The 12,771-nt window shown below is 45.5% G+C and overlaps 1 protein-coding gene across 2 annotated transcripts; it reads left to right on the forward strand.

Annotated features, from left to right (window-relative positions):
* The first annotated feature begins 49 nt into the window (after nucleotides 1-49).
* Nucleotides 50-10,688, forward strand: LOC120893424 (adenylosuccinate synthetase). Of its 2 annotated transcripts, XM_040295284.1 has the most exons (8): nucleotides 50-909; nucleotides 3,688-3,790; nucleotides 7,524-7,803; nucleotides 7,962-8,036; nucleotides 8,182-8,312; nucleotides 8,395-8,549; nucleotides 8,633-8,817; nucleotides 8,917-10,316. In XM_040295284.1, exons 1-8 carry the CDS (start codon nucleotides 682-684, stop codon nucleotides 9,158-9,160), a joined length of 1,401 nt encoding a protein of 466 aa, XP_040151218.1. In that variant the 5' UTR covers nucleotides 50-681; the 3' UTR covers nucleotides 9,161-10,316. The 2 variants fall into 2 exon arrangements, with proteins under 2 accessions (XP_040151218.1, XP_040151219.1); XM_040295285.1 differs by lacking the exons at nucleotides 50-909; nucleotides 3,688-3,790 and adding an exon at nucleotides 7,096-7,294 and having other exon boundaries at nucleotides 8,917-10,688.
* The last annotated feature ends 2,083 nt before the right edge of the window (nucleotides 10,689-12,771 follow it).

The following is a 12,771-nucleotide window of genomic DNA, read 5'->3' on the forward strand; positions in this document are numbered from 1 at the left end:
TTGTTTTTATTGTTTTTTTTCTCGGTGTGCTAACCGCACGAGGTTCGGGTGCATTTCCTCCGGCGTTTCGCGTATTTTGCGACGACTGCTTGGCGGCGTTGTTACAAGATCTCCTCGTTGATCTTGGTCGAAACCTTTGGTGACCAAAGTGTCCGCGCTTTCGGGTCCGCGACTATTACCGCCGTTCGCGTGTTCGCGTAGTCCTGTGGGCAGCAAGTTGCCGCCGTGCGCTACTGCAAAAGGGTGTCTGTTCTACCCAACACCTCGTGGTTTTCGTTTCGCTTTACGCGGCGCGCTAGTGAGGAAGTGTCCGTAGTGTCGACAATTGTTCATCCTTTTTCCTGCGGTGGGTCGATTGGAAGCGCAAACCGGATCGCCCATTTTTAGTGCTCTTTCACCGGAAGTGGATTGTGTAATCTAGTTTCCGGAAGCCGAGTGTGTTCGGTAATCGGTAACCTGCCATCATTCTCGGTGCGGCGTAGGTCCTGCAAGCAAGACCAACCTTATAACTGCCAACAGGCGGCACAAACCAGAAACCAGGTGGTTTACATACGTGTGTTAATTGCGTTGGCCGAAGCCACACACAAACACACACGCACTCGCACACCAGCAGGAACAGCAAAGGAAGGCATCTCTGATAACAACACCCGCGCAGCAGCAGAAAGCGCTTTTCCTTCCAGTATGTCGGCGGCAAATCACCAAATGGCTGTGAACGGCACGGCCAATCACAACAGCAGTGACAGTAATCACACTGCTGCAAACAACACGCACGAACAGATGCACAATCGCCGCCAGAACCCGTACACCCAGAAGGTGACCGTGGTGCTGGGTGCCCAATGGGGCGACGAAGGCAAGGGCAAGGTGGTCGATATGCTGGCCGCCGACGCAGACATCGTGTGCCGCTGTCAGGTGAGTGTGCTGGGGTGACCATCGGAGGGGTAATAATTGCTGCCAGTTCCTTTATAGAAGTGCACACGTAGCGCACAAATCAACATGTGACCGTGATGATGAAGCGAAACTCTCCCCCCCCCTACCCACCGTTTCATGCTCTTCGCCATGGCCTGCTACACACTATGATTGGAAGCTTTGCAAGATGTTTCATAATCACGAACCCCACCCCCTCATCACTGTCAGTGTCTTCCCAGTGCAAACAAGCGCATCGTTCTACCACAGGCAGTGGCACTGGGTCACGGGGACGAATTCGAACCATTTTCGCTCGAGTCTTAATTGATGGTGCTGTAAATTCTGTACCCCCGATTGTAACCACCGGTTAGTGCTGTTTTTTTTTTTTGCATTGCACGTCCACTCCTGAATGCGACGATATCGCGTAACATTTGGGCGTATTTCGTATCGTTTTTTTTTATTTGTTCGGACACTTAATTGAGATTAACTTGAAGAGCGTTTGGGTGTCTAGTCACTTGGCGTGAGGATAAGATAAGCAGCATGGCAAAAACAGGCACCAAACGGTGGCGTATTGCGCGCAATACGGCCAGAAAGCCAACATCTGTCGTTCCGCAGTGGAGGGGGGAAGCGTATATTTTGATTCATAATCACATGCCGATTAACACCAACCCAGCCCGTGTAACCGCAGGTCAACTGATACACAAAGCCTCTTTTTTGCCATGGGCTCACTGCGTCATGTGGTACGTCCACGCGTCATTTGCGTACGTATGTGTGGCGTGTGAGTGTCGCGTTCGGTTGAGATGAAAGTGTTAGGGGCTCAACATGCACCCGCTTTCTGCTCTTCATTAAGGAGACTGATAAGGAAGCGTGTAATCACGGCCAAAATGATTTCGTACAACCTTGCGCATTTCTCAGTTGTTTCCCTTGAACTAATAACAATCAACGAGATGCTAATACATAGTTCCTAGAGGGCCCGTCCATGCTGCTGCTGCTGCTGACGTACAATCTATTGTGGCTTGTCGCGTTGCGCTTACACACCTCAATGCAATGACTGAGCGAATTCTCTTTATCGATAGAAGAGCAATTGATGCAATTACGGGATGCGATTGCCGTTGTGTGTGTGTGTGTGTGTCATTCCGTCATATTGTCGTGCGATCCGCGGCACTGCGTTGTCAATTCTTTCTTAGAAAAATGATCCCACTTCTAACCAGCTGTAAATACCACTAAACCTCACGCGCACCAAGAGGCTTCGCTGTGGCGTGATGATGTAATGGAAATATTCAAAAATTTCCCAAAATATCCCCACGCATTGTGTTTGTTTTCACCTCACCGCTGCTACGGTGGTTTGTTTTGTTTCTGCGGTTGCCATTGTGCTGTGTTTAGCGTCGGCTTTAAGCATAATTTATTGCACACTTTCTCTCTCGCTTTTTCTTTACCCCATCCGGCTCAGGAGGACACCACCTAGGGGAGGAAATTGCAACCGCTCGAAGAGCGAGATGAGAGGTCATGGGGGGAAAAGTTGTCTTGTCGTGTCTATTCAGCCCCTCAAAAAACGTCCATCACATGACCCGGTCAGTTGAAATTTGCGCATGTTAACACGATCGATAAGAATAGCACTGGCGGTTAGTCTCTGCCTTTCTGCTCCCTGTTTTCGGAAGAGAAAGGTGGGAAGGGCGAGCAAAGGTTGGAGAGAACCGAGACGCTATGGTCGAGCACTACCGCGCCTCTTAATGGACCAAGGTGACCACTACTACCAGCAGCAAGCTGGCGGATGGTTCGTTCATAAATACAGAACGATCCTCACACACGCCACTGGTATAGTTAGTTTTTACTTTCTTCTATTCTACCGAAAACCGACGATGGTGGTTGGCGCAGGCGCCATGTGTCTTCATCAACCATTGCTGCACTTGAAACATCCAACAACAACAACAACAACAACAGCAACAAAAACCTCCCAAAAGATAGACTGAAATGATCATGCTCTCATCCACCCGCGCAGTACACACGGGAGATCACGTTCGATGGAGGGAACGAAGGAGTCAAAAAAACACGGCAAACACGGGTGGAAACAGCTGCTGGCCTCAGCTCCGTGCACACACCGTCCATGATAGCAATACCATCGAAAGGCCAAAAATATTTTGCTGCACACAATCGTTACCGTCGATCGAACCGCGCTACAGACAACCACATACAAACACGATCTTAAACAGGTTGCTGTTGCTTTTTCGGGTGTGTGGCGCAGAGAAAGTAGAATGCGCAAAGGATGTCCGCTATTATCGCTTTTAATTACTAGCCATGATCGTTTGGTGTGTTAAACTTGATCAGCTGCACAGTGTAATCATTAGACGATGTTTACCAATAATTAAGCAGAACCCAAAGAAAGTTATTTTTATTTGATTTTTCAATGATAGTGAACAATATTTACTTACGTATGTAGTATGACTACTACGATATTTTTGTAATACTTCTTCTTTGGCGCAACAACCTCTAGGCCTGTCTACGAGCGTGGCTAGCCGTGAATTGTTGGTTCTACTTACTCTGTTTGGATTCATACGGGATGTTGTTGAGTCGTGCGAGTTGAAGACGACTGTACCACGGGACTGGCAAAACGATAGCTTACCAGTAATAAATTCGCTTCAACATACGCTATGATTGTATCGCAAAGAGTTTCAAATTTCAATTGCTAAAAAAAAGTATTTAAGAGGGGCGGTTTTGGCCGTATTGCCGTTTTGTTTTAAATCATTTTCCATATCAATAATGTATTTTCTTCTTCTTTAATTACAGGGTGGAAATAATGCCGGCCATACGGTGGTGGTGAATGGAGTTGACTTTGATTTCCACCTGCTGCCCAGTGGGATCATTCACGAGAAATGTATTTCTATTATTGGTAAGTGTTAAAATGCAAAAAAAGAAGCTTAAGCACAGGTCAGTTTTAGGACTAACAGTATGTTGCGAAATAATTCAATACTGGATTGAACGCCTCTCTCGTACTCAGGGCAGGATTACGAACACGTATGAACGTTTTATTCTTACAATTTGAGTTACAATTAATAGCAATAGTCAACAACATGCACATGTCGTAGGTTCAAGTCTCGTATAAACCGTCCGCTCCGTTGCAAGGATTGATTATCCGGCTGCGTGGTATTTATCAAGTCTCGAAAGCTTCTATAGGCCAGCATGACTAACTACACCAATGCGATTGTTCCTTGCGTTCGTGGGACATGCATCTCATGCGCACACAAAAGCCTGCAATGCTTATCAGCACGATAAAATTTTATCAACAATCTTTGCATTCCCGGCTGCATTCACCCTAAGATATGTCTTGCATGTTTCGTCAATCGACTGCACTGCGGATGTGACATGACATCCATAGTAATGATGTTGCTGATATCATTTTTTAAAATAAAAATATAATCACCATGTGAACGTGACCATTTGGCCATTTCCCATTGCACACGGAATTACATTTTTCTGAAACATTATTTATTAATATTTGCACGAATAAAATATGTAGTTTGAGCATTGATCCATCGATCGCCTCTCATCTATCAACCATGTGCGTCAATACAAACGCTATGCACACACACAGAACAGAAGGGCCCCAAATATCCTTGAAGTGCGAACAGCATGTTTCTATTTAGGCATACTAAGGTCAGCACAGCAAAACGCGGGTGAAGGGTGTAAGCCGGTAGCCTCGGTAGCCGGGCTTGGTTTTTCGCTCTATGTCGTCTTGCGATCGTGTTGCGAGCGACAAATTTCAAGTGCAAAAGTCGTCCTACTGCCATTGAGACGAAACAGTGCATGATGGTATGGTGGCTGACTGGCACCGTGTGTTGAGGTCGTGCCACCCAATAGAAATAGATACTACTGTCCGGTGGTGGTGGTGGTGGTATAGCACCGGTTTGTCTTGTGTCCGCAATGAGCAAATGGTGCGCCAAGTATCTTTCTAATAACCTCCCTCTCACAAACAATTCTCAACGTCGCTGTCGTCGCTGTCGTCGTTATCTACTTGCCTAGCCTAGGGCTATTGTTGCTGTGTTCGTTAGCAAAAACGGCATGATATCGACTAGATGAGAAACGCTTACATGTCAAATTCTCGACCAAAGCGTGCGGTGCAAAACGGTAGTGTGTGTGGAAGCAAGGGTGGATCGTGTGTTCATCTCGCCGCGTCTTCCATCATCACATGACAATTTACGTGATCGTCGAGTTCGCCCGGCGGGAGATGGATTGCTTTTCGTGCTGATCGAGAGTTTTTCCTTTTTTTTATTTGTTTGTAAATTCCTTTTCATGCCTAGCGGGGAGGCATCTAATATTGGCACACGTTTTCTCTAGCTCGTAACGATTTTGCCCGTTTGGGCAACTGCAACTGGTGCAATATTGTGAGTTGCGGCTTAATGAGCGTGGTGAATGGCATAGTAATAACTGCTTCTGGCAGCACTTTCGATGGTACTCTTTGCCTTTCGTTGTTTATTTTGTGGCTTAGTGTTTGGCAGTGGCAGACTTTGCGTTTCATTGATAAAAAAAAAGCATTCACGCTTGGTGGTGGGTGGTTTGAAGTGAAAACTTTAATACACGATTAATAAAACTTTGTATCGGCAACGGTTTGAAGCCTTTCGTGTGTGAAGATTGTAAACTTTGTAAATAGCATAAAGACCATTCGGTCACACACACATACACATATAGCTCAAAACACGCGTTGCTGTAAACAAACTTGCTTTTGCTTTTCAAACTTTGTCCATTATTATTCAGCACACAAAACTAAACGAATGAGTAAACATTTAGTCATTGTTTCGGATTAGATTGTAATAGCCTTAAGTTCCACTGAGCGATCGAGTAAATGAGGATCGTAAAATATTTTTTTTTTTTGTTATTTTTCACAACAGAAAGAATACCATACTCTTAAAATATTTATACTATTTTCTGCACAATGCACGTTTATTTCGGTCTTCAAAATATCCACGTTCACAGATCTCGGTGAAAAATGGCGAGAAATATATTCAATTATTTTTTTATTGTAGTCAACATTGTAAAGAGTTTGACAGTATAATGAGCCCTCGTTTTGTATGGAATGCGCTATATTTAGATGTGTCTTTTGTAAGCAATCATCAACATATTTCACGCTCATTTTTACACGATCACTAAACGGATCCTCAGGGCGGGGATGTAATGCTCTGTGGCAATAATAAACTTTTCTTCTCCATTTTTATGGCGCTTTGTGTGTGTGTTGCGTTCGTTCTGTTTCGGTTGTCGGTAATCTAAACAATTAATCACCCATTTCTGTATTAAAAACGGAATGGAGGGTTAGGGAAGGGAGGGAAGGTTGGCCCAACAATTTAGCGGGAAACTTTGTGTCATCGATGCGTCACAGTCACGTTATCCTTTAGGCTTCACAGTCGGTGATGAACAAAACCGCGAAATCACCAACCGAACGAGACACACATACCAAACAACACCACTATATCCTTGAGTTAGTTTTGCGTTTCGCTCAAGGTTGTTTCCCTTCGAGGTAATAAGAAAGACCTCTCTGTGGTTTAGGGGTTTCCCCTTCTTCTTAGGCTCCTACCAGAAACACACGACTGTGGGCATTTTTTGGCAATTTAATCATGGACAGAAAAAAACATGAGAAAATGTGTTTATCGATCAAATGTTCCCAGTTTGGGTCAAAGTTTTGATTACCATAATTTGAATGGGAAGAGGGGGTGGGTGTGTAAGGATGATTTGCTTTCAAGGTTTTATGATTTATGTGTTTAATGTTTGGATTAGTGCTTATTTTATTATTTTCTGTTTTATACTTTTTTAATTAAGTTTGTGTTTGGTGTGCTTTTTCTTGTATTTGTTTACCGTTTATAAACCATGCACTAGGTTTTTCATTATTTATTTATTACTTTGTTGATGTATAAATCATGCTGTTGCTGTTATAAATCATGATTAGGATTTATGATTAAATATTACCACCCAAACCAAATCGAAACTAACAGAAAACATCCACACAATCATTAAATTAAAGCATTTGCGGTTCTGCTTTGCTTTTGATCGTACACAACACCGATTTGACCTTGCGAAAAGTGCTGGGAAGGAGGCAGTTTGTTTTAAGCTCATCAACAAAATACATCCGCACAGCACAACACAAACGAATATAGATAGCGAGTAGCGAGTAGTGCGGCCTATGACTGATAAGTCTCGTAAACAAGTTGGCAAGTGGCGGGCATGTGGGGCGGGCTTATACCCCGTTCACAAAAGATCGATTGGGTGGGTAGCACAGCGGTTGTTTTATCGTTTGAGTCACGAACTGATGTGGCACGTGTGTCACAGTACGAACTTTCCACGGAGAGGAGGGTCCGTGCCACTTCACCACGCGAGCGGCCGGGGGTCCCGTGGTGTTCAATTATTGGTACGCTAAACAGCCCTTAGTTTTCGCTGTGATTCAAAAAAACGATATTTATTTGCATGCATGAAGGCTAGTTTAGTGGGGAGTTTATGAAGAACTAGTTAAATTATGGGTTTTTACGTCAAAACACGATCAATTGAAGCGAATTTATCTGATACACTACATAAATACGAATTGTTAATACAAATCAATACCCAATCTAATGTTTTGCGTTCTAATCTGTCTTCCGTAGGCAATGGAGTGGTCGTTCACTTGCCCGGCCTGTTCGAGGAGCTGGCCAAGAACGAGGCGAAGGGATTGAAGAACTGGACCGACCGGCTCATCATCTCCAACCGCGCTCACCTGGTGCTGGACCTGCACCAGCAGGTCGATGGTTTGCAGGAGGCGGAAAAGGGTGGCAAATCGCTCGGCACGACCAAGAAAGGCATCGGCCCGTGCTACTCCAGCAAGGCAACCCGCAATGGCATCCGCGTGTCGGATCTGTTGGGTGACTTCAAGATGTTCAGTGAAAAGTAAGCGTCAGCATCATCGTGCGTGTTAATAGAAATGTTAATTCACTTTCGTTTGTATCATTATTCTTTTCTAACCCAATCGTCCCGCTTCCGTTCACGGGGAATTCATTGTGCATCACCACCTTCCTGCGCATGTGGATTGGACGACGGTATATTAGGTTTGAGGCACTGGTAGCAATGTACAAACGACTGTATCCCGATTTCTCGGTGGACGTAAATGCGGAACTCGCACGGTAAGTAAAGGTTGGCCACTCGCTCGTCCTCCTCTGTCAACCTGCTGGCCTGCCCTGGGCCCTGGGCGGGGCCCGTAGGACGACGGAGGAAGATGACATCAGATGGACTTGTGTTGGACCTTTGCTTCTTACCACCGTTACATAGATATCGCGAGTATGCCGAACGGTTGAGACCGTTGGTGCGCGACTCGGTCTCGTACCTGCACACGTCGCTCAAGGAGGGCAAAAGCGTACTGGTCGAAGGAGCGAATGCCGCCATGCTGGACATTGACTTTGGTAGGTTTTCTTCTTCTTGGGCTGGGTTGCAAAAGGAACCAAACATGATCCCACGGTTTGCTTCTTCTGTTAACTCTTCCAGGTACTTATCCTTACGTGACGAGCAGCAATTGCAGTATCGGTGGTGTGCTGACGGGACTGGGCTTGCCACCGCAGTCGATCGGTGAGGTGATCGGTGTCGTCAAAGCGTACACGACACGCGTGGGCGATGGACCCTTCCCGACGGAACTGCTCGATGTAAGTAGCCGCGCCCCTGGGTCCGAGGGTCACTTTCGGCAACTAGCGAATCATGTGTTTGCATCCTTCTTTTTTCTTATCAGGAAATTGGATCGCTACTGCAGAAGCGTGGTGGTGAGGTTGGCGTTACAACGCAGCGAATTCGTCGGTGCGGTTGGCTCGATCTGCCCCTGCTAAGATATACCTCCATGGTCAACGGATACACCGCTATCTGTCTGACCAAGCTAGACATTCTAGATACGCTCAAGGAAATTAAGGTGGCTGTCAGGTAAGGCATTCTCAACGTCCTCTGCAAACCGACACTTTTAAACGTCCGTTCTAATCCTCGTCCTGTGTATTTTACCCCGTTGCCGATTTTACGTTGCAGTTACAATCTGAACGGAAAGAAGATTGATTACTTCCCCGGTTCGATCACCGACCTTAGCCAGGTGGAGGTGAACTATGTGACCGTGCCGGGCTGGCTACAGTGCACGGAGAATGTGCGCGATTTCGGCGAGCTGCCGCCCCAGGCCCAAGACTACATCCGGTTCATCGAGAGCGATTTGGATGTGCCGGTCAAGTGGATCGGTGTCGGCAAGGGCCGAGAATCCATTATCTGCGTGAAGGATTAAAGCCGCAGAGCGTACGCGCGCACACAGACACACATACACACACATACACATGAATTTATCAATTCCATCCTTACCAAAACACATCACCATTCGTCCGCACAGGCAGAGGAGTAACCGTTTATCCATCGTTGCTGTGTCGCGTTCGCTTCATTCTTTCTCACGCGTTGTTCCGCGTTCTCCGTGTTAGGGAGAGAAAGAGAGTTAGTAACACGGAAGGGAGTTGCTGTTATATTACTGTTGGAAATGTTCGGCTTTACAGCATGCTTACTCGAAAAAAAAAAACAAGTTGAGCAACAAATAATGGTTGTAAGAAAAAGAGTAAGAATCAGTACGTATTGTAAGCAGCAGGTATGTAAGCCGTGAACCATGTAAAGGGCCCATGAGGCAGAATAGCGGTGGGATGGATATTGTTTAGAAATTGTTGGTGCTTTGGAGTGATTAAGTATACGCAACAACAACAAAAAAACTACCATTTAATGGTTAAATCACCTATTTGATTTACTAAGCAAAACCAACTCCCACAAGTGTCTGCGTGCCCACCCAGCCTAGAGCCCATTTACAATATATACATATATCGGTGTGTATGTGTGTGTGTTGTTTGTAAACAGAAGAAGAAAAGAAAAATCAAAATAAATGAAATGTAAAGCAGCTTCACAAGAAGTTCCCCCCAAAGGCAAGAGCGAAATAGTTTAGTGGCAAAGCCTACGCACAACGTATTGTAACCGAAATAAGCCTCCACACAGGCACACAGAGAGCTATAAAGAGAGTGAGACAGAGAGATAGATGGATAATGTGAAGTGAAAAGAAGCAAAGCCTAAAGGACCCCCCCCCACCCCAAAAACTCCCCAACCTCCGCAAAACAATAGAGAACAATGGTAAGGATGCGCAAACAAAGCAAAAACACAAAGAACCCGAATTATTAACAGCTTACGACGCTTATTTATCCATTTACCTACTGCACTGGTAAATGGAATGTGCAGCTATTGGGCTGAAACCAAGCTAAAGGGGTGTGCATAAACATATAATTTAGACAAAGAGGCAACTCAATCTTGCGTCACTACACACCAAGGCAAAACACTAAAATGTACAGTGTGAAAAGATAACACTTGTACCATAAAAAAAAAAACAAAACAAAACAAAAGTGCACAGCGCATAATAGATAGAAACTTGTTCAATATTGCATGTGTGTGTGTGTATGTGTTTTAAAGGACTGCCCGGGAAAAGGGCTTACAGAAGGCTCGCAAGGTGAGAGCGACCGACAGCGGGCGCTCGCTCAACACACAATGTAGTGGCATATGATGCTGCAAGGAAAGGAAAACATAGCTTATCGTAACGAACGTGTCGATTAAAAACAGAACAAAAAACTAAACAAACCACTTTTGCTCAGTGTTGTGGGATTGATATGGATATGGCCAGTGAAGCGTGCCGGGCAGCGGAACGAGGCTGCAGCAGATCAAAAGACTTCCTGCAAAACGGAAACAATGTAAACGTAACGTTAACAACAGTTTGATTTTTTTGCTTCTTCCTTTGTTTGTTTGTTCTGTTTTTTCTTAATATCCATCCCCCAACCCCCCTTACCCATCGTTTAGGTTATGTTTAAAATACCTGTAACGTGTAAAAATGATTCGATGCAATTCGATGAGTGACCTCTCCCAGTGCTACTACCCGGCAATTCAACGCGGACGCACTGTGGCGTCGCCTCAGTGGTGGACAAACTGCGTTTTTTTAAGCACATTTGTTTGAAACGACAGTTTGGGTTTTTACATATCGATCGTTAAAGTGCTACACTTTGTGACAAATAGCTTCAACATTGTGTAAATTAAAAAAAGCATGATTTCAGAGTGCCACCGACAGTGGAGCAATTGTATTCACTGCAGCATATACTGGAAGGCTTAAACAGTATGTAAGGTTTTAATGCTAATTTTTATACAAAATATTTTTAGTATAATTCTGTCCTATGTTTACTGCATGTTAGACACTATGCCAGAATTTTTATCCCCCCCCATTGGCTACCCAGCCCAGCCTATCCCCCTCCCACGCTCGTCCCTTTGTTTGAAACAAGAGGGGAAGAAACATGTTTGAAGCAGCCCCAAGCAAAAAAAGGCCTAGAAAGTGTGTGGGTGGGAGGGTGTGTTTAATTGATAAGTTTTCAAAGATGTTTTTATTCAATTCAATCCGCTGTCTGCAACAATAACAACAACAGAAAGGAATGCGATGTGTTAAAACAAAAAAATATTATAATTATGGTACCGCAAAAGGAATTCAAAGTAAATGCTATAAAAGAAATAATAAGTAAAAAGATGGTTTTAAATAATTTTATTTTATTACCGGTGATGATGACATTATTTACCCTTGCTACAAATTTGCAAAGCTGGGTTTGTTGGAGACAAATCCACCACCGACCAAATTTTCACTCTACGGCAGATCCTCCAGAAGTGCCGAGAGCGCCAGATCCCAACGCACCACCTGTTCATCGACTTCAAGGCGGCCTACGACACCATAGACCGGAAGGAGCTATGGAGCATCATGCAGCGGTAGCATTTCCCTGGGAAGTTGATCCGGCTGTTAGAGGCCACCTTGAACAGGGTGCAGTGCAAGGTGAGAGTATCGAACTTGACGTCGGAATCGTTCGAATCTCATAGGGGTCTGAGGCAAGGTGACGGACTCTCCTGTCTGCTCTTCAACATCGCCCTGGAAGGTGTCACTCGAGGCGCGGGACTAGACAACGACATCCGTGGCACGATCCTCTACCGATCACTCCAATTTCTTGGCTTCGCGGATAATATCGACATCATCGGCAGGACAACAGCGAAGGTGTGTGAGGCGTACACCCGACTCAAGCAAAGCATCAAGAATTGGATTCAGAATCAATGCGACGAAGACGAAGTACCTGCTTGCCGGTGACTCAGACCATCTGGGAAGCAGTGTATTAGTTGACGGCGACAGTCTCGAGGTTGTGCTGGGGAATCGTGCATACTATGGGCTTCACCGACTGCTGAGATCCATAAGACTTCAAGCCCGCACCAAATGTGAGATATATCGTACATTGATTCGCCCGGTGGTCCTCTATGGGCACGAATCCTGGACCATCCTAGCGGAGGATGCAAATGCTCTGGGCGTGTTAGAGCGACGCATCCTCCGGACCATCTTTGGCGGTGTGTTCGAGCATGGAGCGTGGAGGAGAAGGATGAACCAAGAGCTTGCTGAGCTATACGGCGAACCGAGCATCCTGAGGGTGGCGAAGGCTGGCAGGATACGATGGCAGGGGCATGTCATGAGGATGCCGGACTCATGCCCCACCAAGAAGGTGTTCGATAGCGATCCCCAGTTCGGCATAAGGCGCAGGGGAGCACAGCGAACTCGATGGCTGGACCAGATGAAGCGAGACCTGACGGAGATCGGATGTCTGCATGGATGGGAGGCTGCAGCCAGGGACCGAGCATCCTGGAGAATTACTGTTCACCGGGCCATGTCACATCGACGTGCTCTATCGTGAGCAGGCCAATAAGAGAGAGAGACATTTTAAAAAATATTCCTTCGTTGCGTCCACGAATAAAATCAGCATAAGAAAATAATCAGTTTTTCAAATGTTTATTTTGAACCCAATGGCC

The sequence above is a fragment of the Anopheles arabiensis genome, chromosome 2 (genome assembly GCF_016920715.1).
Source record: "Anopheles arabiensis isolate DONGOLA chromosome 2, AaraD3, whole genome shotgun sequence".
NCBI classification, from domain to species: domain Eukaryota; kingdom Metazoa; phylum Arthropoda; class Insecta; order Diptera; family Culicidae; genus Anopheles; species Anopheles arabiensis.

Bases quoted from the DNA above. Each gene is read 5' to 3' on its own strand.
- LOC120893424 (XM_040295284.1), top strand. From the start codon at position 682: ATGTCGGCGGCAAATCACCAAATGGCTGTGAACGGCACGGCCAATCAC. The intron at 8,037-8,181 runs GTAAGTAAAGGT...ACCGTTACATAG, and splicing joins GTAAATGCGGAACTCGCACG to ATATCGCGAGTATGCCGAAC. The intron at 8,818-8,916 runs GTAAGGCATTCT...TTTACGTTGCAG, and splicing joins GAAATTAAGGTGGCTGTCAG to TTACAATCTGAACGGAAAGA.